The 17,523-nt window shown below is 39.6% G+C and overlaps 1 protein-coding gene across 1 annotated transcript in view; it reads left to right on the top strand.

Annotated features, from left to right (window-relative positions):
- The first annotated feature begins 662 nt into the window (after positions 1-662).
- The window catches only part of ADAMTSL1 (ADAMTS like 1), a 199,956-nt gene continuing 183,095 nt past the window's right edge, over positions 663-17,523 (top strand). Inside the window, exon 1 of the mRNA XM_067315970.1 lies at positions 663-961. Within this exon, the coding sequence (XP_067172071.1) occupies positions 905-961 (57 nt within the window). The 5' untranslated portion in view covers positions 663-904. The remainder of the gene's footprint in view (positions 962-17,523) is intronic.

The following is a 17,523-nucleotide window of genomic DNA, read 5'->3' on the forward strand; positions in this document are numbered from 1 at the left end:
TGGACATGCAAACTGGATGAATCTGGAACCAAGTCAGAGCAGGGGTTTGCAACTCCTATCCATCAAGTTAAAACCTCAAAGGCAGAGATCCTGGCTTTCTTGAGTTGTGTGGATGTTTGCTTTTTTATGCAAAAGTCTCCCTCCTCTAAACTTACTTTCATTCTAATGCAGAATAAGGTGGTTTTTCAAAAAAGAAAAAAAAATCATGATAGAAAGATTGTCACTCAGTCCTTCTTAGAAATATGCCTGCTTTACAAATTGAGGGCAGAGACAGTGTTCTTTATTGCTGAATAAATTGTATAAAAGGGAGCGTTTTCCTGTAAAGAATACAAAACTTAAGTAAAGCATACGTTATCCCTGGAAGATTTCAACATTTTATGATTGGTGCTTTTAATGACATACGTTATATATTGACACAGATTAAGTTTTCCTCATGAATGGAACAATGCACGCTCAGAAGGAGAACTACTGAACTAGTAATAAGTGTAAATAGCTCATGGCAAGTGGTGGAATAGAGCTCCTGGAGCACCGTTTGCTGAAGGCAGAGCACTCCCTTCAGCTGTGCTGGTCTGCCTCTCTCCTCCTCTTTATCTTCCTCCTCCTTTCTCTCTTTTTTCCTTCCCCTCTGCCTTGCACTGCTACGCTTTCCCTATACCGCTTGGCTTTGTTTTGCTGCGTGTCTGATCAGCAGGAGGGGGATTGGCTGCTCGCGGCTCAGGGAACGCTTCCACACAGCTCACCCCAACCCAACCACCCACCCCTAGGTCAGGAAATGTGAGCAGGGCTGGTGGAGGCGGAGAAGCAGGGCTGAGGTGCTCGCAGCAGCGCTGGATGTGACAGCAGGCAGAGGAGCACTTCGCAGCTTGCTCTGTGTCTGACTCCAGTTCCAGCACGGACGTAAACCATGGAGGGCTGCCGATGGGCAACAGCTGGCACCCTGCTTCTGACTTCCCTTGTCCTGGTAAATGGCATTTCTTTCATGAAAATACATGTCCCTTGCAGCTGTTATTGTATCTGTATGTACATATATATATATATATATATATATGCAGGTTTATGTGCATGAGTGGGTATGTTTTTAATCTCTAAGACTGTAAGACTGCAGGTAGAGAGAAAATGTTTTGAACAAATTATGTAAACCTTATCCTCTCTAAAGAATTGCAAGCTTCAAGCCTTGCTATTGTAGGTTGCTGCAGGTAGAACCAAAAAGTTGATGTTGGCATCACTTTTATAAACTTAGTGTGCAATGACCTGTGAATGGTGATTTGAATGCTTGGAATTTGGATAAGAGCTGTTTCTCCCCCCCCCCCCTTTAAATCAAACTATATCATGCTGTAATGTTCCTGGAATTTTCTTCCTTCCTAAAAAAAGAAAAGAAAAAAATATTTTTTCCTGTGCATATGCAGAGAAACCAGGTACAGCATGTACTGAACTATTTTTCTGCAGCCAGTTTAAGTTAGCTCTTATTACTGCTGCAACTCATTAGAGAGACAAGTTTATACTAACTTTTGGAAGATATGTTATATGATATCTGGTATACTTCAGGGCTATAAAACTGTTTGTTAGTATATGATTTTCCTGCATACCTCCTCCAGTTAACTGATAAGATGCTCTACTGCTGAACGCTCTAGCTGTGCTGCTTGATTGAGAGTAAATATTCCATTGTGACTCATATTTAATTTCATAGGTATGAGCTGCAGGTTTACTATCAGAAAATCTGCAGGGAGAGTATTAATACACACACTTTTAATAGCACAGCGCTCTTGGCATACATATAAATTAAGCTTTTCTGAAGATTTGACAGAATGTATACATCCAAACAGCAAAGAAACTTAAAGAAATACATTAATTTTATAGTAGCTTGCATCTTCCTCTTCATATGTATGAAAAAATCTATGCTAATCTTTGTAAACTAATCTTAGCACATTATTTAGTAGTGTTGTGAGGACCTAAACCAGTAGGATAACCCTATTCAAAATACTTATTAAAAATTATTGTATGATTTTTTTGTAAAAAATTTAGATATATAATCACTAAATACCAATAGATCACTGGAAATAAGAATACCATCTGGAATGAAAATTAGAAGTCTAGTTTATTTAAAGGTCTATTTTCAATATAAAATACGGAATTCACATAAAATGGCGTAAAGACAGGCTTAGGTTCACTTTCACATATGCAGATGAGAAGTTTATTACCTGATGACTGTAATATATTATGAGCCAAGCCTGCAGTACTAATTTGAGGAAGATCAACAGAATATATGACTGAACAAGACAGTGTAAGAACTGTAGGATTTGTCCCCATGTTAAACTCATAACATTTATACTTCTCTCTGCTGCTTGTGAATTAAGTTCTCAGTCCCTAATTCATGCAAATAAATAGTGCATTCTGCTGCCAACTATTATGCATTATATTCCATACTATACTAGTTTGTATTTGCATGACTTCCTCTGTCCCAAAAGATTTCCCCCTCACAACCTTCCAAATATCTTTGTGCCTTAAGAATAGTGATGTGAAGCAAACTTAACTTTATTTTTTGAATTGGGCCATTCTTTTACTCCCTCCTTATTCAGGAAAATCTCTTACTTGCTTTCAGCAGGAGATTAAATAAACATGCAAGAATTTGACTTCTAACTTGGATAGAGAGGGATAAGTCGTAAGATACCTCAATATATATGTTACTACTGCAGTTTATTGCGGAGTGAGTTCGTGTAGGGCATGGTACAAAACTCACTGAAGTTTTTGAGAAGATTTCCATTGACTCAAAAAGGCATTGGATCTGGCCGGTGATGACTGGCTATTAGCATCTTAGATATTAGTCTCTAGTCAGGTAGATGAAACAAGTTTGAGAGCTATGAAAATGTACATTTGGATTTATGTGTTTCTTTAACTTTGTATGCCTCTAAACCCGCTGTCTTGCCAACACTTAGCAACATGAGGAGGTCCTAGACCTGTAGCTCTCTAGTATGGCAGTAGAAGCATTCACAATTGTAGGCACTAAGGCTAGGTAGCAAATGCTCATGGGATTAGTCTCACAATCATTTATCACATCCTGGTATATTTTCAGTAAGACACTGTAGACAAAAGTAGCATCTTCAGTGCTTTGTTCTGCATCATTGCACAAGTAAGAAGGTTGCATAGCCCAGACACAACTCCAGCTCTTTTGCTGATAGTGCTAAAGGGAAGAACAAGTCCAGACCTGCATCAGCAATAACCTCTCTCTTCTGTTCCCTCCATTAGCCAGCAAATACAGTGTATTTTAAGACAGACTCTTTAGAGGGCTGTAGCAGTGACTGTAGCACTCTGCCAGGGTTCTTAGCCTTCGTTTGGAAGAAATCCTACTGGTTTTCACTGGGATGGTGGGAGAGAAGTTGCTTGAGAAGGTCTTTTCTTGTTAACTGCCCTAGAACTTGCTGCATACTCAGCCATCCCATTTCCCTGGCATAAATGGGAGTTAGGTACCTTCATAGGTACTTCTGAGACAATGAGCTATAACGCTTAATGCCTGTCTTCAGAAAGTAAAATCAGACTGAAAGTAAATTTAGAAGATAGTTTCTCACTTTCCAGACTAAGACCAGGTATTTGGAGAATTTTGCTCATTGCTCTGTGACCATTCACACATTAAGGAAGTATTAACACACCACTTTTAAGAGAAACAAAAGAAAGCAGGAATTCTGTTCCAAAGATTTCCCTTTCTATTGATTTAAAAATAAAAACCCATCACACGCAAATCATGGTTGTCTAACTCAAAGGGAATGCAGCCAAAACCATAATCAGCCATTGACATATGCATTCATCCAAACTTGAAGTTAAATCACTTCATGTCAGAAAGGCATTTAATCACATTTGTGTTTGCTGTTTGCATCTTTTCAGTGGTTTTGAGCTCTCTTGCATGTTGTTGTGGTACTTACAGAAGTAACATTAGAAATTGTAATAAAGTACATGTGTTTTTCTGCAGCATTTCTTTTTTTCACTGTGTTAATTTGTACATGGAAAATAGTCAAACACAATAGTCCATTTCTTCCAGGCTCTTTGGCATTATATTTCCCTATTATCTAACTGGGTCTGTCTTGGATGACCGCAGGCACAATTAGCCTGTGGAACGAATATTACATTTCTTGTTTACATCTGAATGTACAAAGCTTGATGGCTTTTCCTCTTCATGCGCAGATAGGTCTATCTACTGTTGTATGTCTGCTCATCTATTTCCACATTTATAGCTTCACAGAGAAGGATTTTCCAGTGCAAAGTCCAAAGTGCACACATATATTTCCATGCATAGTCATGTCTATGTGCAGATTGATATTTGATCACACCAATTGGGTAGGGATGTGCTGAAATGGATATTCAACTATACAAAGCTAGGATTTATTCATACAAATGAGCAAAAGAATTCTCACCGTTGTGGTTTCTGACCAGTGCTGCCATACTCTGAATGTCTCGTGTCTCTAACTTCTTAAGTGAATGTCCGGATGCTAGTAAGTATCCTCGTCACTTTCTTCATAGATTGCTCTAGAATTCTGTGCCTGGACTTAGTTTACTGACCTCTTCCTTTAGATTTTGTTTAATATATCATTTATTTATCCTTCCTCTTTCAGGTGCAAAGGGTTCTGGGAACTTGGGACAGACTGCTGGTATGAGATGATCTCAGGTGGTGTGATGGAATTTTTTTCTTTAGGATTTAAGTGAAGGTGCAATTGGTACTTCGTAAAGGCTGTTGAGCTATTGGTCTGATCCATTAGTGTCACTAAAGATGAGCATGTTTTGTTTTAATTACTTTTGTTAGGTTCATAGGTCCAGCAAGGCAAAGTAAAAGCAGCTATGAGCTTGAACACCTTAGGGAATCTGAAGATTAGAACATAGTCACCTGAAGTTATGGATTCATCTGCTGAAAGAACTTGTCTACGAACAATTCAGTAGGCTAAGCAGTTAATGTAAAGTCTGAATAGTCCACACACCAGGGCAAAAAACTTTTTAGGAGAGGTCTATCAATTTCTGCATAATTTTCTTTGAAAAAAATTAAAACTCAATCCTGGGCTGTTGGACATCCAAATATAACCTCATGGTTTAGGATAGTGTTGTCTTCCTGAATCTGCAGACAGCACTGTTACCTCTCTTGTTACCACTATTGTTTCTCCTTGCTATTTTCTTAAGCTCGTAAGAAAAACCAGACCTGTATGGGCGGCAATTAAACTGATAAAAACTTGGAAATTCTGATCTGTTGCTGCAGAGCCAGGGGTTCTATTGATGAGGAAGGAAAGCAGAATAAGAAGATCATCCCCATAGTCACAATCAGACGGTTGAAGTTAATGATGGAACGACGAAAACCTATCATCTACCAGATGCTATGGTATCATGACTGGGAGCAGGAAAAGGGGAAAAAAATGGCTTCTTTTCTCTACCCCCAAGAATTGGAAAGTTATGATTGTGGTGGACAGAAACCAATAAAAAACTGATATGAAATATTGAACTCTCTCAGAGTTGTATGTCATAATACTCTGGTATGAAGCACAACTTCTCTCTAGCTGATGTACAGAAAGGGTTACCTTCTGCGCTTGGCATTGACATATTTTTGTATCAGTGGTTGGGCAGTAGACTTCTCTAGCAGATACCTGGCCAGCTTTGGCTGTTGAAGGTCTTAAAACATCTCTTATCCCTTAAGTGTATGTTCAGGCAAAATGGGGAATGTAAACAAGAAGTAAACCTTGTGAAGTCCATTGCGAATACAGAGAAGTCCTCTTAGGACTTTAGCTATGTATAGTGTTGGACACAGACAAATAGTGGTCAATGCTTAGTGTAATCTGGCCATTTTAGACGTCCTTCTCAAGAAATGCTTAGTTTTCATCACAGGCCTAAGGTTTGCTATCATGCATGGTGAGACTTGCTGTATATGTTGAGACCAGTTTCTTTATCAGCAAAAAATTTCCCTTATGCAGAAAGGAAAGAGAGAGAGGATTGTCTATTTGTGACTGTAGATGCTAGACAGATTTAAAGGTTGGTATCACGATTTTAAAGATGCCATTCTCAAACATTTTGTTTGTCTTTCAAAAAAGGTAATTGTTAGCAGTATTTTATCTGTCTCTGTTGAAGGTTGTCCCTTCAGCCTATCCTATAATTGGATAGGGTCGTCAGCATGGCAAATACTATGAATATAGGGGTTTATAAACACAGTATTAGCTGAAAATTGAGAGCAAGATTCTCAGCTATATAAATTGATTTGCCTCTGGTAACTGCAATACTGAACTGCTATACTGAATTCCACCTGCTTAGACTTTGTACTATAGTATTTTATTAAATTACTGTTTTTCTTGTGAGCTTTTATGCATGGTATTTAAAAGTTATGCATAAGAGTAATAAAAAATACCCCCAAAGAAGTGTTGGTCACAAATATTCTTTTGTGAAGTGGCCAATTTATTTAATTTTTTACAGAACAGCTTTGCTAGGGGTTGTGGGTTTGTTTTAGCCGGAATCTGAGTGTGTACATTGAAGACTACTGCAGTCCAGGACCTTCTTTCTGCTTCACTGACAGTGAGGTGTCACTGTATCAGAGATTGGTGTCCCCAAGTAGACATGCATTTCTACCTTTTTTCCCCCTTCAAATGCCTTGATTTGAATTTCATTTCAGATATGAACAATTTATTTTTTTCCTGCCAGAACCCAACTTTCTCCAAATTACTTGTAAAAATAGCCAGAGTCGTGGTGAAATTGGAAGGCAATATAGACAAGTGACTGGGGGAGGGAAAGCAGGGTATGTAGCTTGTGAGATTTATTCAGCTTCCAAGGCAGGCATATGCAGAAAACTTAATAGTTTTGCCACCTGTGATTTATTTGGATACATCTCATAAGAGCGTTCTTTCTTCTATTTGTGTAGAAAAATAAGTGGTATGTTCACTGATTCTACGGTACATTAATTTTCACACTGCTTCCATTTTCATCTTCGTTGCCTTTATGGAATTTCTTCCAAATCTTCAACCCTTTAGGGGTTGCCCTGGAATTTCTTCCTTTCAGGGACTTCTTTTAGAGCAAGTTCAGCAGAGGGTGTCAGGGTGGAGGAAAGTGGGGGTTGTGCTAAAGTAAGACATCCTGAAATAAATTCCGAGAGTGCTCAAGAAATGAGGCAGGAAATTATATGCAACATATAATAAAGTCAAACTGTCCCATAAAATAAATATAAGTCATTTTGTTTCCATATGAATGTACTGCAGAGGTGTCAGATTTCCCCTTCTTGCTTTGTCGGATATAATCTTTGTCCCTACTTGAAGTTTGCTTGTATAATGTTCAAATCCTGTGCTGTATCAACATACCCAGAAATGAAAAGAAATAAAGGAAGCAATAACGTCTCCTACCGTTCTGGTGCAGGCATCAAATGGTGCATTATTTATTTACTTACTTACTTACTTACTAACTTATTTAAATCTCTCTATTTCTTTCAGCCTGGACTGCTAAAAACATCTGCTGTTGAGGGCTAATGTAACTGCACTTAACAAGTCCAGTGCTGTCTTTCCTTCTTTTTCATTTTGGTATGTGGATGGATTATGATTTTAAATATGTTTTGGATATGACATTTTCCTAGTTCCTGTAGCTTTTAAATAAGGGGAGTGGAAGATTTTCAAGTTACTGTGATATCAGCAATGTTTTCCTTAAAGACCTAGCCAGGGCCACATTTTAAAGGCATAAGATCTGAATTAGCAGAAAGAAGAGGGGGAAATAATTGGATAGAAAGCTCTGAAACTAAAAACAAAAACTGCCTGGGACTTTGCTAATCCAAACTGCAACAGTCGTGTCAGTCTCTGAGGGCCTCAGCCATGGTAGCTGCTGGTGAGCACCACTGAGTGGGACTGGCTTACCACTTCTTGACAGAGATGTTTACTGGCGTGAAACAGCACCTCCTGTGCAGCATGCTGGTTCCAGTGGGCGGATATGTCTATAATTTTATTTGGACAGAGTAGTGAAAACATAAATTTTTCGTCATGTGGCATACAAGATGTCAGCATGAGAGCAGCAGCAGCAGCTTATATGATGGTAGTTTTTAGGTCCTTACGTCTTTATAATTCAATTTAAAGTAATTAAAAAGAAGTCCTGATACTCCTAAAAACCTCCTCCACTTTGGTACCTAAAAACTCCTAACAAGGTGTATTTTCCTTTTAAAGAAACATACACTGATTTGAGATCAGCGCTTAGTGATTAAGGTGGAACAAATGTGTTAGATAAACTTTGAGATTTACAGTAATGCCTAAGGATCCTGTGAGCATTTTTTTTTTGTTTCTGTCTTCCTTTTTCTGCTGTTATGACATGGGATCCCTGGCTTTCCTCATGGTCATTTGCTTGCTTACTTCCCTCCTTCTTCCTTCCTTCCTTTCCTTTTTTCCTTCTTATTTTTTTCCTCTTTCCTTCCTTTCTTGCTCTCATGCTCTTTCTCATTCTCTCTCTCATCTCTCTTACTTTTTTTGCATAGACACTACCCTTTCAGTTTTCCTGCCTCTACCAAAGCTAAAGTTGTCAACCCTCTGTGTGGCCCCTTGTTGTTAAAATAAATACATATTCAACTCCATGAAGTAACTGAGGGAGATGGCAAACCCTCAGAAGAATGGGAGGCTTCATTTATTTTGGATAAACATCAAAATTGAGGATGCTTATCTGAAATTATACAAATCTTTGGAGAGCTCTCTTTCCTTCTCTGAAATGCCTCCTGACCAGAGAGTGACATCTTTCTGTTGAAACCAATTGCAACTTGTTTTAATGCCATGACCCGCTCCAGGGGAGGCAGAGACACCCTGGGGTTGATGAGCCAGTTAAAATCTAGGTTAACAGCACAAGGTTTTCTATCTCAGACTTTGAGAACCAAAGTTCCTAAATCCAGTCTGCACGGAGGTTGATGCACATAAAGGGACTCACCATTAGACATGGTGGCCTGTACCTCTGTGCAGTTACAGTACAGTTTAGGCTGGATGAAGCCCAAAGTCAGTTTACTTAGACAATGGGTAGGGTGTAACATGCACTTCTTCAATGTATTACTCTGCCTCTTCCAAGGAGGCAGTGGTTCACCCGTGAAGCTTCGGGAGCCTGCTGTACATTGGCCATTTTTCTTGAAGCCAATAAATACAGCCCAGCCACACCCACACAGCTTTCACTTCTTGCTGCTTAAAAAATATTTAGCATGAAATAGGCTTTGTCACAAATAATTTAGTTTTCTCTCTCTTCCTTTCTATGCAGCCCTGACCCCTCTTTCCCAACCAACAGTCTTTCCTAAGTGGAATGCAAACCCAAAGTACTTGAGTGTAAGATGCACTTTTGAACCCGTGCTGTTTGGGTGGGTTCCGAATTCTGGAAAGTGATTTCACCCATTGTGCATCTGAACCAGTCCTAGCCTTAAAAACAGTTCTGATTCAATTAGGCGACAAGTCTGAGGCTGAGCCAGCTTGGACCTGCTCTGTATTGGATCACCCATATCTGGTGTTTACACCAGCACGGCAGGATTTAAATACAACAGGATGTTGTAACTTGGGTCTATGAGAGCAAGAGAGTGCTCCCCTGGTGCATATTTTCATGTGGTAAGTGGAGCAAGAGATAGGACTGATCTCAGTTTTATAAGGCACTGCTATAAAATGTTATAGGGAGCACAGCATGCAGTGTGTTGAAGTGATATGGTGTCAACCCCGTCCTCTGCCAGCAACCCCCCTGGCTGGCTGATGCCCTTTAGGAGCAGAAATGAGCTCACGTTTGGCACATTTCTCCTGGGATACAACTTCCAGCCCAGCCATGGGAATGGCTGTTTTTCTTCTAAAGAACTGAGATGGCTGTTTATTTTTTCTTCTCTGTTTTGTTGCAGACTAGAGGCTACGTGCTTCTTATGATGCTCATGTTTTAAAAAACTACATGTATACAGCTATATGACTTGCTTCAGGGCAGGAAGAATCCCACAGGACTATGGGAACAGTGCTGGCGATGCTTTCCTTCTGCAGAGACCACTTGATGTATGGAGCTAAAGACTGCCACAGAGTGCAAATGTGTATAATACTAAGATCCTGTTTTGAGGACAAAGAGAGTTCAGTGTGAGATTTTGTCCTTATTACTTATGCAATAACCAGATCACCGTATACATGGTTAGGAAGGGACAAAGGGTTAGTTCCTCCTGGACGGACCTTTGCTATCCTGTGCTGAAGGAAAAAGGTGCTTTTTCTTGTTCCTGTAGTAATGGATTGGCCTTGCATGACTGTGCTGTTTAGGAATAAAAGAAGACATACTTCTCCCTGTGCCCCACCCCCCGCTCAGATACCTTTTCCATAAAGTTGTTTCACTATGGAGATCCAAGGAGGCAGAAGTCAGAGTTGACAAGGACTCCAATAGCAACTTTATACTTGTGTCCTTGGAAACTGAGCTTGCTGTGTGTTTGTCAGGTGTCTTCCTTCAGAGGGAAGAAAGATTGTCCGCCTCTTGCTCTTCCCCTTGCCTCTGTTCACAGGAGCAGAATAAGTAGTGAAAAGCTGCAAGATCTCTGTGAGATTTTTTTCTCCTCTCCTCATCAAGAAAGAGTAAATTAAAAACAACCCAGAAGGAGATTTAGATCTCTTTTTATTCCTTTTTAAGAGGCCAAAATGAGAAAATAAATCCTGGCTTGTTTGTCTGTACAACCAAAGTATGAGCATAAAATAATTCCCTGAAGTGCATACCCACGTGTGTGTGCTTTGGTGCCAGTGCCTTCCTTGGGGCATGCAGATCAAGGGTTTCCTGTGCCAGGGATTTTTCATAGGAAGAACTCTCATGATCCCATTGCAGGCTTTTTGCCTGGTCTTGCATCTGCAAAGAGGTAAAAATACCTCAGTTAATTTTCTGAGACTGGAAGCCCAGGGGCCGGTGGTCTGGTGGTGTTCAGCTCAGAACACCACTCCAGAAGGGAGCTGCTGCCCTCTGGAGAGCAGGGGAGCCAGCATACAAAGTATAGCCGTTTCTACCTCAAGAGGATTGATGCTCACTGCAGCTACTTTTCATTTCAGGTTGTTTGCCAGAGAAGACAGTGTTTTAGCAGCAGTGTGAATCATTCTGTAGAATCCTTTTGATGAGGCCATATGCAACAGTGTGCAGTTAATCATTACAGCAGTTGCACCTGTGGTTGCTCAGCCTCTCAGTTGCAACAAACAGCTCTGGGGTCCTGGACACAAAGGCTTTTGCTCTCCTCATGTTCTTTTAACTTACCACTGTCATGAGAGCCGAACTACCATTACTTTGGTATGTCTCCACTGAGAAGTCAGGTTCTTCTGGTTCGTGTGGTACTGCTGGAGGCTGGCTGACTGGCTGGCTGGCTGGCAGGTCTGATGGCTGAAGTCCTGTATTCAGCCTTACGCAGGATATAGTTGGGACAGTGGGAACACAAGCTGACTACCGCACCACCTTAAGTGTTCATCCATCCTCACCTTGAAGCAGTCACCTTGGGGAAAGAATATAGGTCAGTGTTTGTTCCCATTCGGTCCTTGAATACTTTGCTAAGGCTACCCTTGAGAAGAGCTCTGCTTGTATGAAGTGTATGGAATGGGCAGGTGTCTACTGGGAATTGGAGGGCAACTATACCCATGGTGAATCCTGGTGCTTTGAAGGAATTATGCTTCTCACAAGGGTGAGGCTTATCTTAATATGCCCTTTCTTCGGCATGGTACATCTATTCTGGAAGAATTGATGTGCTTCAGTCATATGGTAGTATTTAAAATGATGTGCACCTCTTTATACCTAAATACATTAAACATGTTTTTTGTACACTGGAAACTGGCCACGTTAGGATATTTTACTTATGATGTTTCCAAGACGATAGCTCAGAAATGTTTCAACAGCTAGTCAGAAATATCTGGCATGTTAATGTTTTGTTTGATAGTAATTACCAATATTAATTTAACTGACTGCGTTTTTTTTCCTGCTTTGTCTTCCTTTAAAAGCCAGAGATTTCCAAGCAATTTCCTATCTGAGCTGTAATGCAGGTGTTACCTTGGATGGAATGCAACGAAGATGCATAACACTGGACAAATTAAATCTTATAAACCGTATATTTGCTTTGGGTCAAGTTTTGAGATACACGTTTCTTAGAAAGGGATGAGGTCACTGGTCTTATCTCCTGCTGTTACACACCTATGTAAGTGCTGAGAGCAGTTTCTTCCCGGTTCACTACAGCCAGAATTTCAGTGCTGTGTGAAGTATATATTTAACCTCAGTGACAAAATAACATTGAAGCATCATCAAAGATTACTCAAAGGATAGAGAATGTATGGCTTGGCAGGAACTCATATAGGGATGTGCTTGGATATATCTGGAAAGGGAGGGCAGAAAGACCATATAACACAGAAAAATACTGTTTTTCCACCCTTAATATCATTTTCACAGTAGCAAAAGACAAGTTTAGGCAATGGCCTCAAAGGAGCCTTGCATATTGTCACTGACAATACATCATACCCCTAAACAGTGGGGATGTGATAAGAACCAGATGATTTGAATTTCTTAACCAAAACCAGCAGTGAATATCATCTGCAAAATAGCTGTGGTTTATACTCTGTATCAGTGCCTTAGTCCAACCATGGGTTAACTGCATTTTTCGCTGCCTATGTTGCTGGCCAGTCTAGGGAACACACTGGTTTCTTGAAGAATATGATTCTAGCAACATTTTACAGAAGAATGAGAAAGAATGGAACCCTTGGAAATTGAGGAGCAGTTAAATGGCGTGATCTGCATTTATACATTTTCTCTGTGCAATGCTGACAAATAGTTGGATTAGGAATAGTTGTAGAGAGACTTTAGTTCAAAACAAAATTTTAAATTGAATTCCAGTATGTTACGAAGATATTTATTTTTTTAGAGCAGAACTTATTTCATAGCTCTCAAGACATGAAGAGAGGTCCTGCTACTTTTCCTGTTTCTCCCTTTGTGTACCTACATGCATATGTACACACATGCTTTTAAAAAAAACTTGGTTCTCTCATCAGCGATGCAGCTCTTGTATGGCCGGGCAGCTGCTGTGATTTGAGGATGTGTGACACTTTTTGTGTTTTCACACGCTATTCCAGATGGTTTAAGTGATTTCTGTGTTCTGTGTGGTAGGGGACAGGATAGGAAGAATCTGTTCATAGTCTGACCAGCTCATAGTCTGAATATAACATGAATGCCTGAGAAGTCTTTGATAAATTCAGAAATTACTGTTAAACACTGAAACTGGAATTTTTTGAGGACAAAAGAGGATACCTCACTCTTCTAGGCTTCTTTGACAATTTCAAGCTCTTTATCTTTTAGGATAATTTTTGTTCAACTTATAGTTTAAAACCTATTTCTCCTTTGTAAGTATCTTCAGCTGAATACCCTATCCACTGACAGTGATTTCATCTTTTTGTCTTGTGTACACCTGATCCTTCTGCCTTTTCTGTCCAAATGAACAAGAGTTTGTTTCTCATTAGGAAATTATTCAGAAGTACTCATCCCCCTTTTTTGGGGGGCAGCTGTGTTGGGTGGTAGTTACAGGATCAGCCTGAGGTTAAGTGTGTAATGAGGTATAAAGATAGTGTTGAATTTGATTAGTGCTAGCAGACTTTTTTATGTTTGCCGTTTATAACCATATTGTTTGCATGAAGTAACATTTCTGCCATTGATGCTATCGATGTCAGGACATGGTGAGTTTTGCATGGACAAAGCAGTGAGTGTTTCCTGGGAAGCTCAAACTGAGATCCACCTAGGATGGACAGAATGGGGGGAACTCTTTTGATATCAGTGGCATGGTGTAATGAGCCAGGATGCACCTCTGCATACTGCTCATTTGGCATATGCTGGTGTTTAGAGAAATACCGACCTGGAGGAGACCAGCTGACAGGGATTTAAAGACTGTTTCTAAGAGAGAAGTTAGTATTAGTTAAAGGAAGTTTCAGCTTGTGGCAGTTTTACTCCTTGCTGTTTTGGAGTGACATATCCCTCTGCTTTACTTTTCTTTTTTTCCTTCTTTTTTTTCTCTTTGCTCTTTATGGCAGGAACTGGAGGGCTTTAAAGACTACTCTAGCAGTTCTTGTACTGTGGAGCACTGCACTGTTCAGTGTGCAAGTATTTTTATATGTAGGTTATTCAGTTTAGTTCACTTTGGTGAAAGTAGGTAGAAACTATTAGTAGTGTAAGCTAATTTTGAAAATTTTGTGCTACACAGTGAATTCTTAGCTATTAACTGCATATATTCTTTAAACCTGCAAAAGACTTGCAATCTTTTTCAGATTTAAAACAGTCTTTCAGGCATTGCTAGAGTTTCAGGTTCAGTCTTAACTGTGTAGTTCATAGAAGGGAAAAACACTACTTTCTTTAACATTAAACACTATGGAGTTGAAATGAATTATGTTTATTCCACTTGTTAAAAGAAAACTTGGATTCTGTTCTAGCTTGAGATCACATGCTTTCTGGAAATATATAGGTCTTATAACAAATCGTGGAATGCAAATAACAGGCACATGGCTCTCCTCTGGGTGGGAGTACAATTTATCTCAGAAATTTTGGACCCTTTAGAATGTCTAGCTGTGCTGATATAATTTGTGATGAGGTAAGAGCACTTGATTCATGTGGCTTTACCTTGCAACCCTTTTTAATTATGCTTTTGACTGGGCTTTCAACCAGTACTGAAAGATCAGGACATGCATCCATTTACAGTTTGAAGATATTTGTTTCCTTATGAACTAAAAACACAGACACACATTTTCATTTCAGCAAACTAAAAGTGCAGACACACATTTTAATTTTATAAAAATACCCTTCAGAAAGCAACCAGCCAAAATAACCTCAGTAAATTGGCATGTCACTACTCTTATCTCACATGTAAATGCTAATAAGATTGTATCTAGAGGATGGAACACATCTGTGAAACTGTTGTATGTGTGATCTTTTGCAGCTGTGGGGATTGGCCATAGTCACAGTTTGATCACTTATCTCACTAACTTTTAAATTTACTCTTGCAATTATAGTGTTGAATTGGAATTAGATCATGTTAAATTTTAATATAGATAAGAAAGAATCTAACGGAATGTCCAGTCATTGTGATACACTCATTATACAATCCAGTATTATCTCTCACTAGACTAAATTAATTCAGCCTATTTTTTCTATCAGTAGATCCAAAGCAAAATTACATTATACTAAATGTTACAACAATTTAAAACTGATTCAGTTACCCATCTAAGCTATGCCATAATCTTCAAAAAGCTCTTCTGCAGAAGGAAGTGCTGCATGTGTTTAAAATGCCCTTCCAAACTGCACACCATGAAGCAGACTTAAAATGGAGTCGCCATAGGATCACCACACTGTTTGTCATGGCTGGCAATCTCCACTCGGTAAAAGTGAAAAAATAGGATAGTAGGGTCAGTGGAGATGCTTCAGCAGAGCTGCTTGAGGAAAGCTTGCCTTCTGGGTGTTTGGCTTAAGTTCCTTCTCATTCACAGGATTTATTTGATTAATTAAGAAAAAAACTTTGAGAATTGTGCTGGGGTCCCTTTTCAGCCTTTCATTTAATGTTCTAGTCCTGGACCCCTTTAATTCACTGGGAGTTTTCACTTGACCTCAGCATGCTCCGGACCGGATCCTAAAGGTCTTTCAAAAGGGTTTGTGGCACCCTGTTTGTGTCAGGAGGACAAAAAGACTCAACTCTATATATGTGGCATTTGGGTATTTACCTTTTAAAATGCATCCCCTGGTTTAAAAAAGGAACACTCCTGCCTTTGAAGGGTCCATGAGCAGCAGCATGAGGAATGCAGTAGGTGTCCATTGTGAAATGCCAGGGAGCAGCAGTTGTGTGGGCAGTGGTGGTGTGGTGTTGTACATTAGTCCTGCACCTGACCTTTTCCATTCGCCAAGCTCTTCCTTTCAAAAGAAATAGCCATATTTGGGGTGTATGCAGCGAGGGAAATCATTTCCTTTTTCCCTCTTTCCATCTGAACAGACTGACTCATTTTTCAAGATTAGGCTTGGACTGTGCTATGATAAGAGAAATAATGGGAAGAGAGGGAAGGAAGAGGAACTGGTTGGACAGATGATCTGCAGATCTTAATTTCTCTACTTGAAATAATTTCTCCTTAGAAGTTTGCCAGTTTGGCGTATGGTTCTGATCTCACTTAGGCTGGTTTAACACCATCAAATTTCATGTCGTAACTCCTAATTTATTGTGCCAATGTATCTGAGAGTAGTATCAGGCTTTTAGAATGAAAATAACAATATAATTACTCTGTCAACCTGAGTAAGCTGATCCACAAGCTAATCTGAGCTGAGTGCAGAGACAGCTTGTAAAAGAGATCAGCCTTCACTTCAGCCAGTCTTGTTTCTGGCCATTTATTCAGCATCATAGATGACACTAGTGGATGAACTGCAATCCCCTTGCAAAACTTTTTAGGATTAAATGATTTCCATATTAGAAAATTCTCTGAGCATTAATAGTTGGAACATATAATACATTCTTGGTTCCTAAAAATAAACTGAATAGCTACCTCTTACTGTGATAAATTCCAATTAACACACATTTTATATGCTGAGGTGCCAGACTTGGTGCTTCACTCTACAGAAACGGACTTTTTGGTTTTGAATCTTGGTTCTCTGACAAAGTCAGTACCTTCCTTAAGCAGATATATACTGAAACTGTTCAGAGCCCTAAACCATCGTCAACACTTCCTTTTTTGCCTGTGAATAACAGAATTCAACACTGGAATATTTTGCTAGGTTTTGGATTTCATTACAAAAATTCTACTCAGCTCCACTGAAGATAAAATTAGTTCTGTGTTGAACTATCTCTGTGTCCCAGAATAATCCCTCAGTGTTGACAGCTGACATTGATTCCTCCAACGCAGGTTAGCAGTGATGCCTGCTGATTTTTCTCTGCAGAAGGTCTACTGCAAAAGCTATCCTCATATACTTATCTCATCTTCTCTTTTGTTCCAGATACATTTAGAAATGCAGTATTCAGTGGGTGGTGGCCCACAGCACAAGCCAGATTTTAAATGAAGACATGGCCTGGCATTTTCCATGCACCTTTACGTGCTTCTGTAGGTTATTCAGGTTCCTCCAGCAAAATGGCCTTGTCCATGAGGGACAATATCTGTCCAAATGGTTGAATCATTTGTGTCCTTACAGACCAATGCTTGTGAGGTGCACCTGCATAAATGAAAATGAACTGTTGAAAATTGGTGTGACTGTATTACTTGAGGTAGGTACTGCTGTACTTTATGGGTTAATCCTGGAAGAGCTGAGTCTTTCTGGGTCTATCAATCAGTACTGCACAGCAACAAAACATGAAAGCATAATTGCTGAGGTTTACCAAACTGTCCTTCTTCCTTGTAATCAGGAAAAGACCCCTGTCTCACTGTTGTTCAAAGTACTCTTCTGCAATAATCATCACCAGTCTCAAGAGGCAGAGCATGATAGTCAAAGAATGAAAGCATCTTCTACAATACCCCTAACTCTAACAACCAGTTGTTGTCAATCAGTAGGAGCATCAGTGGACAACAGATTGGTTTGGTTCTTTCAACGACCAAGATG

The sequence above is a fragment of the Apteryx mantelli genome, chromosome Z, assembly GCF_036417845.1.
Source record: "Apteryx mantelli isolate bAptMan1 chromosome Z, bAptMan1.hap1, whole genome shotgun sequence".
NCBI classification, from domain to species: domain Eukaryota; kingdom Metazoa; phylum Chordata; class Aves; order Apterygiformes; family Apterygidae; genus Apteryx; species Apteryx mantelli.